Source organism: Phascolarctos cinereus, unplaced genomic scaffold, assembly GCF_003287225.1.
Source record: "Phascolarctos cinereus isolate Bilbo 61053 unplaced genomic scaffold, phaCin_HiC Scaffold_726;HRSCAF=1367, whole genome shotgun sequence".
In the NCBI taxonomy this organism is placed as follows: domain Eukaryota; kingdom Metazoa; phylum Chordata; class Mammalia; order Diprotodontia; family Phascolarctidae; genus Phascolarctos; species Phascolarctos cinereus.
The window spans coordinates 194,191,863-194,211,750 of NW_027556098.1; the positions used below are offsets into that span (position 1 = coordinate 194,191,863).

Consider the following 19,888-nt stretch of genomic DNA (forward strand, 5'->3'; position numbering starts at 1 on the left):
CCCAATATCAATCAGTCAACATTTTTTGAGCACCTACCATATTCCAAGAACTGTGCTAAGTACAGAGGTTACAAAAAGAGGCAAAAGGTAGTCCTTTTCCTCAGGGGGCTTACGAGTTAAGCTAAGTTTCACACAGCTAACTAGCTATCTAGTATCTGAGACTGCATTTGAATTCAGATCCTTTTGACGTCAGACCCAGCACTTACCTGCTTCATCACCTAGCTACAAATTTTGTCTTTGAACTCATAGAACATGGCAAATGCTTAACAAATGCTTGTTGAACATATTGCCTATAGCAGACTTCATTGCTCTTGGCTAGAAATTTGGGGGAAAGAGGATTCAGGGGTGAGTGGCACAATTAATCCATCAACAACAGTTATTATGCACCTGCTATGTACCAAGCACTGGGGAATGAAAACACAAAAATGCTGGAAGATTCTGACTTCAAGTAGTTTACATTCTATTAGGGGAGACAACATATTTGTGTTTATAAATACAAAATAAATACCATATAAACACAAGGTAGTTAGGCAGGGCACTAGCTGGGGGTGGCAGGATGGTGGGAGGTATTTCTGTTAGTGAATCAGGAAAAGTTTTGTTACAGTGATGCTCGAGTTAAGTGTTGAAGAGAGGAGGGATTCTGTTAGGCAGAAGTAAGAAGGAAGGGCATTCCTGATATGAGAAGCAGCTAGTACAAAAGCAGAAAGACAGGAAATGGAGGCCTATGTGTGAGGAAGAGAGAGCTCAGTCGGGCAGGACTGTGGCTTACAGGAAGAGGGGTGATGTAAAAGGAAGCCGGGGAAAGTTATATGTTATCAACAAACAAGCAACAGAGGGGAAAAATTATCTTTTTAAGTAATTGGATTTTTAAAAATAAGGACCTTTGACACTGGAAGTTTTGCTGACCAGTATATAACATGCCTGGCAGTTAGACAGCTCAGGGGATGGAGTGCTGGGCCTGGAGTCTAGAAGCCCTGAATTCAACTCTTGGCCTCAGACACTAGTTGTGTGACCCTGAGCAAGGCACTTAACCCTGTTTGCCTCAGTTTCCTCAGTTGTCAAATGAGCTGGAGAAGGAAATGGCAAACCATTCCAGTATCTTTGCCAAGAAAACTCCAAATGGGGACAGGACTGAAAAACAACTAAAAAATATGCTAAAGATTTACAGTTGAGAAGCACTATACTAGATTCTAAGTGCTTTGAGGAGGGGGACCAGGCCTTCCTTCTCTTTGTATTACCCATGCTTAAATACTGTAAATACTCAGTAAATGCTTGTTGTTCTAAAAAGGAGAAAAAAAACCCACACCACATAACTACCTCTAAAAGTTTATCCATGTCATAGAAACTTAAGGTTCACTGCTAAAAAGTTGGTTTTTAAACTTTTGGCATTTAGCCTCATCCAAGATGATGTAATAATAAATATTGTACACTTAAACACTCTCTGAAATACATGTATTTTTAAAAAAAGTAACAGCCCTATGAAGTAGTGGGCTGATTCTATTCATTCTACTCTATTCATAATCTTTGACAAATATTTACTAGGCAAGCATACACTATGTGAATGGCATGCTATCAAGTACTTTAAATACCCTTTCCATATTTTTTTGGTACACTGCCTTGCTGCCTCCCACTTCACTGCCATTCTAGGCATACCTCCATGAAAACGACTGTTTTTCAATATATCACCTGTTTCTTTTTGCCATTCTCCACTGTGATATCCTAATTCTAAAAATTACGTAAGTAAATATGGCTAGACTAAAAAGGTACCCACCCCAAGATGTTATAAATACAGGAGAAGAGCAATTGTATGAGAAAACTCTCCTGCTCTGAAGCTAGCTTGTTATGTTAAAATAGAATGAGCCATCAGGGGACCTAGGTTCAAACCCTGACACTACCACTTTACTATACATGTGTGACTCTGGGCAAGTCAGTTCACCTCTAATTCCCAGTGAGGGAATTGTACCAGTCTTCTTATGCCTTACACTGGCCTCCTAGCTGTTCCACGAACAGGAGCTTCCCAACTCCTTGCGTTCTCTCTGGCTGTCCCCCATGCCTAGAACACTCTCTGCTGATCTCCCAGGCTTCAAGTCCCAAGGCTTCCCTAAGCTCTTACAATCCAGCGTCTTCGCTTTTTAAATTGTTTCCTATTTAACTATACACTTTGCTTTGTATAGAAGTTTGAATGTTGTCTTCCTCATTAGACTGCAAGCTCCTTCAGGGTGGGGATTAAATTGTGCCTCTTTTTTTAATTCTCAACGCTTAGCACTATGCCTGGCATATAGTAATCAATCAACCAGTATTTATTAAGCTCCGCTGCTTGATTGATCACTGTTAAGCTCCTGTAGAGTTTGATGTTGATTGATTGATGAACTTTAAGTTCCTATTGAACTCTAAATATGTGATCTTATGTTGAGGTATAGCGGTAAACAAAACAAAACACGGTATGGGGGTTTTATTGAAGTACAAGAAGTAAAGAACAAAACATAAAAGCCGCATAGCCTATGTGGTGGAAATAGGCTTCCACAAGGAGCCAGGCTAGCCACAGCCCCCATTAGTAGATTCCATCATTGAGGTTAAACGTCCCGGGGAAGCCGCTGGTGGAGTCACTGAGGGTTCTCACGTATAGACTACAAGAGGCTGAGGCTCTCTGGGCCACCTCCAGACTCTGCTTCGGCCAGGACAAGCCCAGGAATGCAAGCAGTCTGCAGCCCAGGACCTCAGCCGGCACAGCGCTGCTCACTGTGGGATCACCTACAGTCCAGCCAGGGCCTGGGGCCAAGGCACGCAGCGGGGGCCCTTCCGGGGCCGCAGGCACCAGAAGAGCCTGGGGCCAGGGGAGGCGGTGCAGATAACCGCAAGGGGAGGTAAAAAGGGAGCGACAGCAGCAGCAACTGCAGCCGCCGCAGAGGGGCGCGGCCAGGGCGGGGCGGGCCCGGCGGGGCTGTCTCCCCGCGGGGCTCACCCGGTAGCCCCCTCCCCAGCCAGTCCCTTCTCCTCTCTTTCCACTTCCGCTGCACCAGACTGGGGTAGTTGCTCTGCGGTATGGAAGCGAAATGCGAGCCTGGGGCTGAGTAGAGGAGAGGGAGGCGGCCCGCGGCGCTGCACTGCGCCCCGGCGCAGGATGCGGCGGCGCTGCCAGCCGCAGCTGCAGCTGTCCCTGGGTCAGTGGCTGCGGCTGCTGTGGCTGCAGCCGCTGGCCTTCCTCCCCGTGGGCCTGGTGCAAGGGGAGGAGGTGGCGGCGTTATCAGGTAACCGTGCAACCTCGCTCGTGCACCAGCTCTTTTCTGTCTTTGTTTCTTTTCTCTCCCCCCCCCCAACGCAAGGAGGTTTTAGCAGTTGTGCGCCTGCCCCATCCGTGGGAGGGGAATTTGCTTTCCCAGTGGAAGCCCAGCCCCTGGCACCAAGACTTCTGAAGGCGGGCTGGGCTGGTCTAGTTCTTTCCCTCCTCCCCCACCTCGTCAATTTCCCTTATGTAAGTGACCCCAGCCAGATGTGTTGGAACACCTGACACGGGTAGAAGGCGGAGTGCAACTCTTTTTTTTCTCTTCTCCCTCTCCTCAGCTTGCAGCGACACGCAGCACCCCTATACCTTCCAACTCTTGTACGGCCTCTCAGCCTCTTTCCTGTATGCACCATTTCTCACAAGCCAGTTTTTTGTTTGTTTCCCTTCTGTCTCAAAAGTCTGGACTCATCTTGCCAAATGTAGTGTCTCCTTTATTAACAGTTTCACTGTATGGATGTATCCGAACCTTGGAGGCCTGGGTCCCAGGGACCTTGTCCCAGTGGAGCATGGAATGAAGGCTCCTGGTTCTTTCTTAGGTCTCCCAACAGCTTTCTTTGGCCTGTGGCAAGGGTGTGCAGAACTGAATAAATATCTATCTTCTGGACCCCAGATGACTATCTGGAGTTGGGGCCTGCAGGGTTCTAGCCCATTTAGTTTTGCTGGAAACCTCGTTTTTTTCCCTCTTAACTTTCGATTGGGGGCAGTGTTTACCAGATTCATTTTGTTATCATCCCTGAGAATCAGTTTTTTTCCTTATGTGAGCGTCAGCAGTACTGCTTTTCATCAGCCAGCTTCACAGTCCAGGCTTTGCCATTAAATTAACCTTGTGATCTTTAGCAAGTCGCTTAAGCCTCCTTAGGCCCCTTTTTCTTCATCTCTAAAATAAGGGGGTTGAATTAAATGATGGTGATTTATTGTACTCTCCTATTTCCCCAGAAACCCTCATCTTAAGAAATGGGGAGCGTGCAGGCCTCCACAAAGCCACCTTGCCCCTTTTGGAGGGAAGCCAGAGTCAGTTAAAGGGGAGGAGCTAGTGGTTGGCTGGCAGTATAGAGTAGAAAGTTCGAGTGGAGAACCCTCCCATGATTTTTGGCCAATAGGTGGAGCCCCTAGGACTTTGAAGTTTTTTGTTTGTTTCCCTTCTGTCTCAAAAGTCTGGACTCATCTTGCCAAATGTAGTGTCTCCTTTATTAACAGTTTCACTGTATGGATGTATCCGAACCTTGGAGGCCTGGGTCCCAGGGACCTTGTCCCAGTGGAGCATGGAATGAAGGCTCCTGGTTCTTTCTTAGGTCTCCCAACAGCTTTCTTTGGCCTGTGGCAAGGGAGTGCAGAACTGAATAAATATCTATCTTCTGGACCCCAGAAGGTGTCTGAGGTGTCTGGATATCCAGTGTGTGAAATTCACACTAAGTCAGTTTCCATTTCTTAAACCCTGCATACTTTTTTCATTGTCATCTCTGATCTGAGGAAGTCTGTTCTTGAAATTAAAAGCAGATCTCTGGGCACATCAGTGCATATAATAATTACAGTCCCAATTTCATACTTCCTATAATAGGTCCTCTGGAGAAATAAAAATATTTAAAGACATCTGTTTAAGCAGGTCAGAGAGAAGTCATAGAGATTTCGAAATACAGTTTAGTATGAATTGATCCCACTTGCCCTCTTGCAGCTTGAACCCATTCCATCTCTCATTAATAGGAACAAAAGACAAGCAAGTTCTTGTCCCAGAGTGAAACTTTCTCTGCCCCCTCTCCCAACCACTAAAGAAACCGAAACAGAGTACAGTTTGATAATCATTAGATTAATGTTTTTGACTTGGTCATGTTTTGAAATATCTGTTTAACACATAAAAGAAACTTAAATTTTATGGAAGTACTTTGCTAAAATCATTTGAAGAAGCAGGCTCTGGGACTGATTTTGGCGTCACAAAGACCTGAATTTGACAAGACCTGTCTTTGACACATTAGCTGTAGTTTCATGGGCAAATCTCGATAGCTCTTGGTTAAGACAGTGACTCTGGAGGAGAGAGTGAGGCTGAGGACTTCTCAAAGCTTGCTCCACTCATCCAGTTCATGTACAAGGCAAGAGATCACCTTCATGATGTCATTGGTCCTCTTAGAGAAGGATGAACAACAAATTACATATGAGGTACTGAGTTGCTGATGTTTCAGCGAAGTGAGTTCCAACTGGTGTTCTCTACACCCATAAAATCACAATTTCTGCACCAAAAAACCTTGACTGAAATTTTTTGGGGAGTAGTTTTAAGGTTGCCTAAGACTGGGAAGGTATTATCTTCTTTTTTTTTTTTTTAAAGATAGCCAAAAATCAACCAAAGCTATGTATTACTTCTAGAATTTTGACTGAAGCTTTGTTTTACTGAGTTTGAACTTTTAAAAATAGTTTTGAACATAAGAATAGAATAAATAGTAATCATATGTTTAGAGCTGGAAGGGACCTTAGAGTCCATTCAAACCAACCTCCCTCATTTTAGGCGTGAGGAAACTGAGGTGAAGGGAGGTTAAAAAAAAAGACACAAACAAGTATTTATGTTTGTTGACACACTCCTATGAGCTCCTACTATGAGCCAGGCCCTGTGCTAAGAGTTTTATGGGCAAAGCCTAAAACCTGTTGGAGACATTAGAAAACCGTTCTTTTGGTAACTTGCAAGGGACAATAAAAAAAGAAAGACAAAAACCAGTCCCAGCTCTCAAGGAACTCAATCTAATAGGGGAGACATTCATTCATGTATACAATATAGACAGGTAAAGACAGATTATTATTGGGGATAATCTCCATGGAACAGTATTGGCATTAAGGTAGATCAGGAAAGGCTTCTTGTAAAAAGTTGGAGTTTAGCTGAGACTTGAGAGAAGCCAGGAGGTGGAGATAAGGAGGTAGAGTATTGCAGGCATAAAGGACAGCCACTGAAAAGGCTGAGGAGTGTAGTATGGGAGGACCAGTGAGCCAGGAGGCCAGTGTCACTGGATCATACTGGAGTATGTGGAGGGGAGTGAGGTATAAGAAGCCTGGAAATGTAGGAAAGGCACAAGTTATGAAGAGCTTTCAAAACCAAAGAGAGGATTTTATATTTGATCCTGGAGGTAATAGGGAGTCACTCTCCTTGACCTTTGCTTTGGGACGTTCAATTTGGCAGCTGAGTGGAGGATAGACTGGAATGGGAGAGACAGACCAGAAGGGTATTGCAATGGTCTAGGCTTGAGATAATGAGGGCTTGCACCAGGATGATGGCATCGTCAATGGAAAGAAGGGAGTGTATACTAGAGATGGGAAGATAAAATAAACTGGACTTGACTGCCACTTGGTTATGGGTGATGGAGAGCGTGAAGAGTTGAGGTTTTGAGCCTGAGTGATTAGAAGGTTAAGTGACTTCCAAGGGTCACACAGCTTGAACCCAGTTATTTCTGACCTGCCTTATAAATGAAAAAAAGTACTTATGGGGAGGAACAATCGATTATTGATTAATGGAATCTGTTTCTGAAAAAATTACATAAATCATACAGAAATGATTTAGGGAGGGCCTTACTGTTTGAAGAAGATCTGAAATTTAAAAAATTGATCATTTAATAATGAAATTAATTACATCTGTTTTGGAAGTTTGGATTTATATGGGATATTCTCAAACTAAGGTACATCTATACAAACAAAGAACCAACCTCTTAAGTAAGACTTAATGTAAATCTTAAGCAAGACTTGGTGAAAGGATAGCCAAAGAGCTAAGTCAGAGGATGAGATGTGAATTATTCCATGGCTGATCAGACATCCAAGCGTGGTGTAATGGAAAGAACACTGGATTTGGAGATGGAGGGCTTGGTTTGAATTCCATCGCTGCTCCTTACTCCTACAACCTGTGTGGCCTTGGACAAGCTCTTTAGCCTTTCTTATGTCTCCCTTCCCCCAGGTCCCTTCCACATCTAAATTATCTAATCTCCGATGGACTTGCTAGAACAAAACATCATAAGGATAGCAGCTAGGGCTGTTCCACACAAGAATATTGTAACCACTTTGAGGTGAAAAATGCCATTCTTGGGTCCTATAAGATAAGCCAGAGACAAGATTTCTCCAGATCTTTTGAAAGGATCAGATTTTTAAGAGTCACACAGAAAGGGTCTTAGGTAGAAAATAAAGGGGGGTGACTAGTCTTAATACCAAATGGAAAGTGTGCAGATTCTTATCAGACATGACATTCTCCTGCTTGGATAGTCATTTTCTTTTTTAAATTGTTTTTCCTCTCTATTTTATTTTTAAAATTTGTGTTATTTATGCTTTGCTCCTAAAACATACCAAAAGAACTTTCCCGTTTAACCAAGAAAAACAGTTACTGATTGTGTTTCCAACATTCCAAACCTACAGAGGCAGCTGGGAGGTGCAGTAGATGGTGTGCTAGGCCTGGAGTCAGGAAGACTCAAATTAAATGTGATGAAAGATACTCAGTAGCTGTGGAACCCAAGGCAGCTCACTTGACTGCTTTTAGCCTCAGTTTCCTCATCTGTAAAACAGGGTCTTAATGGCACCTTCATAGCATCATAACTGTCTGAGGGTTATTGTGAGGAGCAAGTGAGATAATTTTTATACAGTGCTTAGCACAGTGCTTGGCACAGTAGTAGAGTCCCCCAGCTCTCTTCAGAGAAGAGAAAGATGCTTTTTCATCTCAGAGGTCATTCAGTGGTCATTTCATAGCATAGATATATTTGACTCATTAGAATGCAAAGCATTTTTAAAAACTGCCCTCAGACATGACGTCCATCGTGCATTAAAATCATATGAGACTTTGACAGATGTAGCTGTGGAGATAACATTGTTCAGTGATACATTCAGTACTGACATCAAGTGAGGTGATAAGGACATTATATATTTGCCTAAGGAGTCCACCACTGACATGGAAAATGTCCAGGCAGAAGTCCAAATAAAAAGATTCTCTAGTTTTTTCTTTTTCTTTTTAAACTTTTGATTGATGACTCTTGGTTTTATATTACCTACATTCTCCAATATATTTCTCCCTCTTCCTCTTCCCAGAGAACCATCTTTTATTAAAGAGTACTTTAAGAAAGAGAAATAAAAACATTTTTTTAAAAAAAACTAACACATCAAGTCTGACATCATATGCCATGTTCCATATCAGTGGTCCTCACCACTTCCAAAAAGAAAGGTACATTTTCGTATTTCTCCTTTGGAGCCAATCTTGATCATTAAAATTTCCCAATATTCAGTTTCAGTTACTTTGTTGTGTTTTTTTTCCATTTACTTTGTTGTAATTGCAAATGTTTTCCTGTTCTGCTTATTTCACTTTGCATTCATTCATATAAACCTTCCCATGTTCATCTTATCATGAACTGACTCATCATGCTTCCGTTTGTGGGATTTTTCTTGGCAAAGATACTGGAATAGTTTGCTTTTCTTTCTCCTGCTCATTTGACAGATGAAGAAACTGAGGCATACAGTACTAAGTGACTTGTCCAGGGTCACACAGCTAGTAAGTGTCTGAGGCCAGAGTTGAATTCAGGAAGATGAATCTTTCTGACTTCAGGCACATCCAGACAAGGTTTATTAGAACATCTACCATATTGGCCAGAATCTTAAGGAATCTGAACATTACTGAGCTGTTGGCTAGATTATAAGAATCTGAGTCAAGAGAATACCTGTTAATCCTTCTCTTAGGAGAAGATTTTAAGGATCTGAGCACTTTAATGGAGATAAGATGGACCTTATATACAGAAAGACTGTGGGAGGGATCCAGGAGTTGCCAAGTAGTTTGGGGATGACTGGAGGAGGGGTCTAAGGAAGATCTGGATGGAAATGGTCAGTAAGCTGGAGTGAACAGAGCACCTGGGACCTGGACCACATGGCCAAGGGAGAATGGAGTCTAGTTAGGAGTAAGAGTGGGAAGGAGGGGGTGCATCTGGAGGTAGATTGGGTGTAGGCGATAATGAAAGGCCAGTTGATAGAATTATAGCCTCAAGCAAATGCCAGAGATTTGACCATGTGGAAAAGCCCAGGGTTTTTCCTTTTTGGGGTCCAGATCCCATCCTCATCATTCCCCCCTCAAACAAATGTGAACCAAATTCTTTAGGGTGAGAGGTGAAGGTCTTGGCTTCTGAAACTGCTTCTTGCTGCAAAGGGGGTAGAGCTGCCTCGAGGGGGTCCCAAAGAGGAGGTTGACTGGAACCAAGCACAGGCTGCATCCAGGGAACAATGGGGGGACATTGGCTGGTACTCTCTGTTTACTACCAACTGTAGGTGAATGGCCTGTAGTCTGGAAGACACAAATCTGACAGAAAAGACTGCAGGGCCCAGATATGACAGGATAAAACATCCTTAGCTCTGTTTGGATTCAGATAATTCAGTATCAAATCCACCTCATAACCAGACTCGGGAATAGCCAGGTGGGTAACATTCCTTTTCAAAGGAACATAATGGAGAAACTGAACCAGGAGGATCCTGTCTTAGACTGAGGCTAAAATTGGCCTCTTAGCTTTTCCCAATGCTGATTTCCCACCAGTGTCACATTCTCTCTGAGTAGCTTGTGGCATTTTTCTCAGGTGGTGGATTATTGATTATCAGTGGATTATTATCAGACAACTCAAAATAAAATCCTATGAGCTTTTACCTCAAACAGCAAGTTTCAGTAATCACAGCTTGGGAAAAACTTTTCCAGGATTTACATCTCAAACTTAAATTTGTCCTGGTATAAAAAGCCAATTGTTAGAGATTATTTCCATATACTTGCAAATTCTCAGCAAGACAAAACCCAAACAAGTTTTTTGGCAAGTTTACACGCTAACACAATAACCAACAACGAGCCAAATTATTTTAGTGGTAACCAAATTATGAAAAGTTGCTTGACGTAACTGACAGAAAAAGTTCACCAATTTGAACTTGAAACAAACCTATAATCAATCAGGTGACTTCAATTTTGTTAAACACATTTCCAAATTTACACAGAGAATCAACATCTCATCATTAACAGTTAAAACTATGACTTTAAAAGAGGGTGCTTACCCACCTTCAGAGGCAAGCTTCTTTACCGTGAGCAGGATGTGCTGAACCTGGGTGATGCTTCCTGGCAAAGGTTGCCCCAGAGCCCAAGGCCATTGCCAGGGGGGCCCACGCAGTAGAAAGTGAATGGGTGGGGGGTGAAACACTCTTCTCCTAAGAGCAGGATTAACAGATACTCTCTTGACTCAAGGGAAGGGAGTGGGAGAAGGGAGTGACCAGGGTTGCAAGGAGATGTTTTAAAACTCCTTAATGATCCATGACAAAACTTCCAGAATCTGCTAAGATGTTTTTTGTTGTTCAAACTTTTCCCTGTAACCTCCAGGAAGGAGGATTCAGGGGTGTAGAGGAGAGGGAGTAAATAAGCCTCAGGGAACCAAAACCCCCCTGCAGTTTTCCCAATTTCCTAGCCCTGAGAGAATTGACAGAATTGGGCATATGCTTCCAGATAGGGTGTCCATCCTTGTCCTCTATGCTGTGGAAGGTGTACCCAGGTTCATGGTCTCCAGCTGAACCAGTGGTCCTAGAGCCTGAGAGTGTCAGGCCAAGTGTGAGATAGCTTCTCAACTGTCTACCTGAAAAGCACCTCTAAGCCTTTCTAGGTGTTGGAGAGCAACCCCAACTACAGGGCAAGAAAGAAGGGTGAGGAGGCTTACATACCTTCCAGTCTTGGCTGGAGAAGAACTTGGGGTTAGGCAGCTTCCCTGTACAGGCCACCAAAATGTTGAGGTTTGGGGGCTTAGGGGTGCTGGGACCCCAAAATCACAACACATGGGTTCTGCCCGAATGAATTCGATCCAAGTCTTCTTTCAGCCAAAGACAAGGTTTATTAGAACATCCACCATATTGGCCAGATTCTTAAGGAATCTGAACTTTACTGAGCTATTAGATTATAAGAATCTGAGCCTGTATTCATCATTTTTATCAGCAAAATAATATTCATTACCCTCATATGCCACAATTACTTAATTATTCCCTGATTTGTTTAGTTACTCCCCAGATCTTATAAGCATCTACTTTGTTGCCATTTCTTTACTATGACAAAAATTGCTTCTTTAACTATTTTGTTGTATGTGGAACCTTTTTTTTTCCTCATTGCTATCCTTGAGATATATGTGGAACAATAGTATCTCTGAGCCAAGGGATATGAGCATTCTTAGCATAGTTCCATATTGTTTTCCAGAAAGATTAGACCAATCCATAGTTCCACCAACAGGGTGTGTATTATTGGACCTGTCTTTCTACTACTCTTCCAACATTGGTTGTTCCCAGATATTGTTGTCTTCACCAGTTTGCTAAGGGTAAAGTAAAACCTTAGAGTTGTTTTGATTTGCAGTTGTTTTGAGAACTGTTTATTCAGATCTTTTGAATATCCATTAACTTGGGAATAGTTTTTGGCCTTATATATTTGTTTTAATTCCCTGTATTTCTTGGGTATTAGACCCCCATAAGATATGTTTGATGCAAAGATATTTTCCCAGTTGTCTCCTTTCCTTCTCATCCTAGTTGTATAAATTTTGTTTGTACAAAAGCTTTTCAGTTTTGGGCAAATAAAATTACTGACTTTATTTTTAGTCATGACTTCTACCCACTATTTGGTTAAGAATTCTCTCTCCAGCCATGGCTATGTAAGCTACCTGATCTGCTTTTTTAATTATCTGACTTTTAATATCCTGGTCATGTATATATTTTGAGCTCATTATGATAAACACATATAAGCGCGCACGTGTGTGGATGTGTGTGTGGTGTGTGTGTGTGTGTGTGTGTGTGTGTGTGTGTATGGTGTAAGATGCTGGTCTATACCTAATTTCTGCCAAACTGCTTTCTAGTTTGGTAAGTTCTTATTAAATAAGAGAGTACTTCCTCAATTTCTGTTCCTGGATTTATTTAATATCTTTCAGGGGTTTTAGTCCATAATGCATCAGTCCTTCCACCTGCATTTCTTCTAATTCTTTTAGTTCCACTTAAATCTTTATCCCCTTACGTTCTTTCTTGGGATCCCCTTTTCTTGTTCTTTTATCATGTAGTGCTTTTTAAAACAATGACCTCTAACCATGAAATTATTCATTTCATTAGTAAGTCTTCCCATGATAGCTGTACTTGTTCACCTTTCTTATGTTGTTCTTGTTTGGAGTGTTTATAAGTCAAATACTTTGGTTACACCTGTTCACTTATTTTTTTTTTATTTACAGGAATACCTCAAATGTGCCTTCTTTTTGTTGAATTTCCATCTTTTTTCATTATTTATTGGACTCAGGTTTACAGGGAATGTCATTTGGGGTTGTGTCTTAAGTTCCTTTGCCTTTCAATATATACTATTCCATTCCTTTCTGAGATTTCTCATGAAGGCAGAATAATCTTATGTTATTTGAGGAGTTTTTTCCCTTCATAATTGAAGATCTGTTTCCTTGCTACTTGCAAAATTTGTTGAAATTGTTAGCCACTAAATATCTTGGAGTTTAAAGTGTGGTTTTTTTGTTTGTTTTTTTCCCTGGCAGCTCACTATATATAGACTCTCTCATTCCATGCTTTGTTATCCATGTTCAGAAGTGCTGGCTGGTTTTCTTGTATGTTTTTCTTGCACTGTGGTATTTGATTTTGTTTTTGTTTTTTAATCTATGATAGGACCTTAGATCTAGAGCTGGCAGAGCCCTTAGAGACCATCTAGTGCTGCAGTCTCATTTTGTAGGTGAGGAAACTGAAGCCCGGGGAAGTTAAATGCCTTGCCCATGTTCACACAGGTCATAAGCATCAGAAGTGTGAGTTGAACCCAAGTCCTCTGGCTCCAAACTATGATTCTTAACTTGGCTCTGCCCATCTTTAAGGTCAGCGTAAGATCCATGGCTCTTGTATAGAGTGACATTTCTAGAGACAGAGAGACCTGAGTTCAGGTATGATTTCGGACACTTACTAGGTATGTGACCAGGACAGGCCACTTAACCTCTAATTGCCTCAGTTTTCTTCACTGTAAGATGAAGAGAATAATAGCACATAAATTCCAGGTTGTTGTCAGGATCAAATGAGATAGTATTTGTGAAGCAATCTTAAAGTGCTATAGAAACGCTAGTTATTATTATCATTATCATTGTTATCATTATTATTCTTGGTAGTGAGAGAGATGAAGAGGATTAGAGAAATTGATTAATCTGTAAATTTGCTGATCATGTCGCTAGGATTCCCTATTTATTAATTTTGAGATTCTACAAATACTAATATTTGTAGATGTCATTGGAAAGCCAAAATTTTTTGCAGTGAAATCCCTAACAGTGCAACATTGATCTATGCATACACCCTAGAATAAAAAAGTAGATGGAAAAACTCAGATTGCCTAGGCTCTGATATTTATCCAGATGAACAAACAACTCTCTGAAGTAGTCAGCTTATATGTATGTTTTAAAAGTAACTAAGCTATCCATATCCTTTGACCCAGTTATCCAGCTCCTGGGCAAGCAGGTCAGTTACAACTCCATATATAACAAAATATTCATCACAGCATTATCATCTTTGTGACAGTCAAAAAATGGAAACCAGTCAATTAACAAGCATTCATTAATCACAGACGGAGGGTGCCTATTAACTTTGTTGTTCAGTCGTTTTTCAGTTGTTTCTGACTCTCTGTGACCCCACTTCGGGTTTTCTCGTCAAAGATGCTAGCATGGTTTGCCATTTCTTTCTATAGTTCATTTACAGATGAGGAAACTAAGGCAAATGGTATTAAGTGACTTACCCAGGATCACATAGCTAGTAAGTATCAGAGACCAGATTTGAACTGAGGAAGATGACTTTTCCTGACTCCAGGTCTAGTACTTTATCCCCTGCACCTCTTAGCTGCCTTACCAACTAGAGAATGACTAAACAAATTGTGGTATTTAAATGAAATGGAATATTATTGTGCTGTAAGGAATGACAAATATGAGGATATCAGAGAGACTTACATGTGTTTATGCAGAGTGAAGAGAATAGAGCCAAGTGAACAGTATGTACAATGACTATAATAATGTAAGTGAAAATGACACAAAAATGCTGTGGACTAATTGCAGTGATGTATCTTGGTCCCAGAGGAAGAAATGAAGCTTAGTTGATGAAGTGTGGGCTTGGAGTCAGAAAACTATGAGGTCAAATGCTTCCTCAGACACTTACTAGCTGTTTGACCTTAGGCAAGTCATTTAGCTTTCCAAGCCTTAGTTTCCCCATCTGTAAAATGAAAGTGTTCAACTCATAGGCCTCTAAGGTCTCTTCCAGCTCCAAATCTATAATCTTATGATCCCTATGGAGTAGGTGGATTTTGGTCATACAGTGATGCATATTCTTCCAGGTATGATGGCTTTGTTGATTAGGTTTTGGAGGATTCAGTATTGGGGAGCATGTCAGGAAATGGTTTTAATGTTTTTTAAAGGGGATAAATGAAAGTTAATGGGCAAAAAAACGTGTATCTTGGCTTCGTGCTTGAAATAAGCAGTAAGCTGAGCCCAGGATTGATTAGGAAGAAGAGATCAGTTTAAAACTCATTTGGGAATGTGTGTGGTGCTGTCAGTGAGCTCAGATTGCTGGCTGGTGCAGAAGCCCATCTTGTTAGCACCAGCCTTCCCCAGCAATACTCTAGAGCTCCAAATCATGGAACACTAAGTTCTTAGAAGAATTGAAATTATAATTAACCCAAAAGTCAACAGAAATACACATGGCGGGAGTGAGAAGGCTGCAGCATGTTACTAACAATGATTCTTGGAAGAAGTGGTACAGAAGACATTATTGAGCAAGTGTGAGGAATTTAGGTTAAATGCAGTGTTCCTTAAAATAATGGAACAATTGTTTCAAAGGTAAAACATCTGAAGAGGCAAATGGGGAATCCTCATCTCTATTTGGGGCAGGGTGGGGAGGAGAACATGACAGGAGGAGAACCTTTGAAGCTCTATAGGGATGAGGTTCTTCTTACATAGATTAGAGATGGACCTTCTGAAGAGGAAGCCGCATCTTCTTCTCTAATGATGTAGATTCAGGTGCTTTGAAGAGAGGAAAGTAGTAATCCAATATTAATCGGGAGAAAAAGAGACAAGACATGGTATTTGGCAACTTTCTGCCGAGGGCTGTTACAACAGCAGTAATACTGAACTGACCTAAACAACAGGCGGGTATGCAGTCTTCCCAAAACGTTTATGTGGAACATAGAGTCATAGATTTAGAGCTAAAAAAGACTTTAGAGGCCATTTAGTCTAAATCTCTCATTGTACAGATGAAGAAATTGAAACCCAGAGAAATGTTGAGGGAAAGCTTCCCAAGCATGGATAGATATTACAATTAGTATCCACTTCTGATGATTCCTGCAGGAACGAATGATACCACCATAAGTGATCTCAGAATCAGTGCTAGGAATTGTGAAGTCCTGGACAAGAAGTTGAAGGCTTCAGGAATACAGATGGCATTGTCATTGTTGCATTTCATTAAAAGACCGGGCTTTGGAAATGAAGGGTGCATTTGAGATATGAATAGCACATTAAGAAATGGAATTAGAGAATGAGATTTTTGGACTACACCTTTTGGATAGAAGAAATGATGGGCTCTTATGTAAGGATGCAGAGTATCTAATGAGGTCAAGTAAAAATACATCCAAATGGGAGAGTGTGGCAAATTGATCAAGATAGATTTAAATTGTAAAAGAGAAGAAGAGAGAGATAATTGTCTGTACATTTATGTATGTATGTATGTATATATCCACCTACCAGATACTACACAGAATAAAAAATACAGCATAGGAGAAAATTAGTAGAGAGGAGCAGTAATTCACAAGAGAAGTGAACCAGAGGTCTTAATGGAAGGAGGCAAATTTTACATCATAGTTAGAGACTCAATAGATCATAGATTCAGAGCTAGAAGAAACCTTAAAGGCCACCTAGGCCACTCCCCTCATTTTACAGTTGAGGAAACTGAGACTTAGTTTAAATACCATGCCAGAGTCACATAGCTAATATGTGCCAGAGGAAGCAGTTTTTGAACCCAAGTCTTCCTGATTCCAAATCTAGCACTGCCATTGTCTCTAGCATAAGACTCATGAATGAAATATCACTGCAGTGGCATATGGCATTATGTAGTAAGATACACTTTTGAAGCAGTATAAGAATTAGAGGGATACTTCATCCTGAAGATCTTGTTAAGTGAGGGTTAGTGGAGAAATGATAATATCAAAATGGTGGGAACCTTGGGAGAATGACTGTTCCATCTTAGGGTTTGTGGTTGAGGGGCAAAGAAAATCTGGCCATCGTCTGAAATGTTGTCTACATTTTGAGAGAGTAGATTGAAAAGATTTCCAAGAAGAATATGGCTTAAAATTACTACTAAGTTATCTGATAGGATTGAAAGCCATTTAGGATGAAATTCTGATGACACAAATTATTCCAGTTAACAAAGAAGTGGAAAGGTATCTAAACAGATTGAGGAGCATACACAGGGAATTTATTGACCACCTTCAATTTAAAAAAAAATGTATATAGAAGAAGGTAGAAACAAAAACAGGCAGTGGAGGATGGATATCATCAAGTAGTAGCATCTTTTCAGAGCAGTCAGGAGTACTGAGGTTATGAATGGGATAGGCAATGTCAAGGGCTTTTTATAGCTATGTTAGATGCAAGATAATGGAGAACTAGAAAAAGTGCTGAAGGTAGATGGGATGGTGATAATGGATAACAGAGAATACAGGCCTACTGATCTTACATTTTGCTTCTGCTTTCCTCGGAAAAGAACCTAGGGAAGTCCTTCAGTAGGCAAACATCTGACTTCCCTCGTAGGTAGATGGAGCAGGCAAGGGCTACAGAAGCTTAGAAAACACACACACACACACACACACACACACACACACACACACATACCCCACAAAGACATACTATCCAAAAGGAGAATTCAGTAGATAAAAGAAGCAGTGACATAGTTTTGTATGCTAAGAAGATATACTTAAAAAAAAAATAGGTGAGACTCACCCTTAGATGGTGCAGTGAGTATAGTGCTAGACCTACAGTCAGGAAGACTTGAGTTTGAATCCAGTTTCATAAATGTTCTTATTAACTGTATGATTCTGGATAAGTCCCTTATCCTCTGTTGGCTTCAGTTTCTTCATCTGTAAAATGGAGATAATAAAACCACTCAGGGTTGTCATGAGGATAAAATATTTATAATATTTTGTAATAATATTACAAATATTTATAATGATAATATTAAAAATGGGAAGCTAGGTGGCACAGTGGATAGAGTGCCAGGCCTGGAATCAAGAAGACATCTTCCTGAATTCAAATCTAGTATCAGATACTTACTAGCTATGTGACCCTGGGCAAGTCACGTAACCCTGTTTGCCTCAGTTTCCTCATCTGTCAAAAGAGCTGGAGAAGGAAATGACAAACCACTCCAGTATATTTGCCAAGAAAATTTCAAAATTTCAGAGAGTCAGACACAACTGAAAAACAACTGAACCATAACTACTACAAATATTAACATAAGTAATATTTATAAAGCACTTTGCAAACCTTAAAGTGCTATATAGATGCCAGCCAAATAATAATATAAATTTGTTTATAAAACCTTATGGGGACTTCTGGAGGCCAAGATGGTAGAGTAAGAAGTAAATTGCCATAACTCTCCCATATTCACCTCCAAACAACCATAAAATAGCACCCCAAATAAATCCTGGAACAGCAGAACCAGCAAAGAGATAAGGTGAAACAATTTTTTTCCCAAGAAACTTGGAAGATAGGTAGAAAAGGTCTATCTCACTCAGGTAAAATGGCAGCATAGTCTGGGACAGGAAGGGTTCCAGCAAGCCAGCAGCAAGCCCCACTACAGCAAACCAGCAGGAGATCCTGAGCCCAAGTGTGGTGGAGCAGGCCATCGCCAGCACCAGGACCCCTCACATGCCTCAGCATAGCCAGGAAAACAGGTAGATTCCAGCACAGTGAATCACTATGTGCTTCAGCATAACCCTGGGCAAACAGGCAGCCTTTAGGCTGTATAACAGGCAGTACACCCCTGGGGAAATGCAGAAACACTCCACCAGCCTGAGCACATGCCAGACACCAGCACTAGGACCCCGGCTCAGCACCAGGAAAGCTACCACACCCTTACTGCCTCTAGCAGAGCCAGCCACTCCGCACCCTACCCTCTCAGTGCAGCATCAGACATGAAGGTCCCCCGTGAGTCTCAGAGCAACATCAGTGTCGCACCAGGTAAACAGCCAGGGCCTGCAGTCATTGACACAAGAAGCCTGAGAAACTGTCCCTTCCACCTCTGGAGCAAAGCTCAAATTTAAAAGAAAGGAAAAAGGCCAAAAAAAGATGAGCAAAGACCAACAAAAAAAGAATCTAACCACAGAAAGTTGTTAAGGTGATGGGGCAGATCAAGACACAAACTCAGAAGAGGACAACAATGGCAAAACACCTATGGGCAAAACTCCAAAGAAAAACGGAAGTGGTTTCAAGCCCAGAGAGAATTCATGAAAGAGCTCAAAAAGGAGTTTAAACATCATATAAGAGAGGTAGAAGAAAAAAATGGGAAAAGAAATGAGAGTGAGGCAAGAGAATTATGAAAAAAAAGTCAACAGCTTGGAAAAAGAGAACAACTGCTTAAAAAGTAGAATTGGCCAAATGGAAAAGGAGATATAAAAATTCACTAAAGAAAACAACTTCTGAAAAGTACAATTGGCCAAATAGAAAAGGAGGTACAAAAACTAATTGAGGAAAACAACTCCTTAAAAATTGGAATCGGTCAAGTGGAAGCTAATGACTCTATGAGACATCCAGAATCAATCAAATTCAAAAGAATGAAAAAATAGAAGAAAATGTAAAACACCTCATTGGAAAAACAACTGACCTGGACAATAAATCCAGAAGAGACAATGTCAGACTCATTGGATTACCTGAAAGCCATAATCAAAAGGAGGACCTGGACAGCATCTTTCAAGAAATTATCAAGGAAAAGTGCTCTGATATCCTGGAACCAGAGGGCAAAATAGGCATTGAAAGAATCCACCAATCACCTCAGGAAAGAGATCCCAAAATAAAAACTCAAAGGAACGTTATAACCAAATTACTGAACTCTCAAGTCAAGGAAAAAATACAAATAGCCAGAAAGAAACAATTCAAATATTGGGGAGTCACAATCAGGATTACACAGGACATGGCAGCTGCAACATTGTAGGATCGGAGGTCCTGGAATATGATATTCCACAGGGCAAAGGAGCTAGGACTACAACCAAGAATCACCTAGTTGGCAAAATTAAGCATAATACATCAAAGGAAAAAATGGTCATTCAATGAAATATAGGAGAATTTCAAACTTTCATAAGAAGACCAGAATTGAGCAAAAAATTTGATCTCTAATATCAAGACCCAAGAGAAGCCTAGAAAGGTAAAATGGGAAAAGAAAACACGGGGATTCAATGGAGCTGAACTATTCCCTACATGGAAAGATGATACTTGTGATTCTTTTTTTTTTAAATTTTATTAATTTATTTTGATTTATCAACAATCACTTCCATATGCTTTTGAGTTGAAAATTTTTCTCCACCTTCCTCCCCCTCCCCAAGATGGCGCACTATCTGATATAGACTTTACA

General features: G+C 40.9%; 1 protein-coding gene across 1 annotated transcript in view; it reads left to right on the forward strand.

The window, feature by feature from the left end:
• The first annotated feature begins 2,676 nt into the window (after window positions 1-2,676).
• Window positions 2,677-19,888, forward strand: part of NEMP2 (nuclear envelope integral membrane protein 2) — a 42,163-nt gene continuing 24,951 nt past the window's right edge. Inside the window, 2 exon segments of the mRNA XM_020993599.2 lie at window positions 2,677-2,798; window positions 2,800-3,248. Of these exon segments, the coding sequence (XP_020849258.2) occupies window positions 2,692-2,798; window positions 2,800-3,248 (556 nt within the window). The 5' untranslated portion in view covers window positions 2,677-2,691.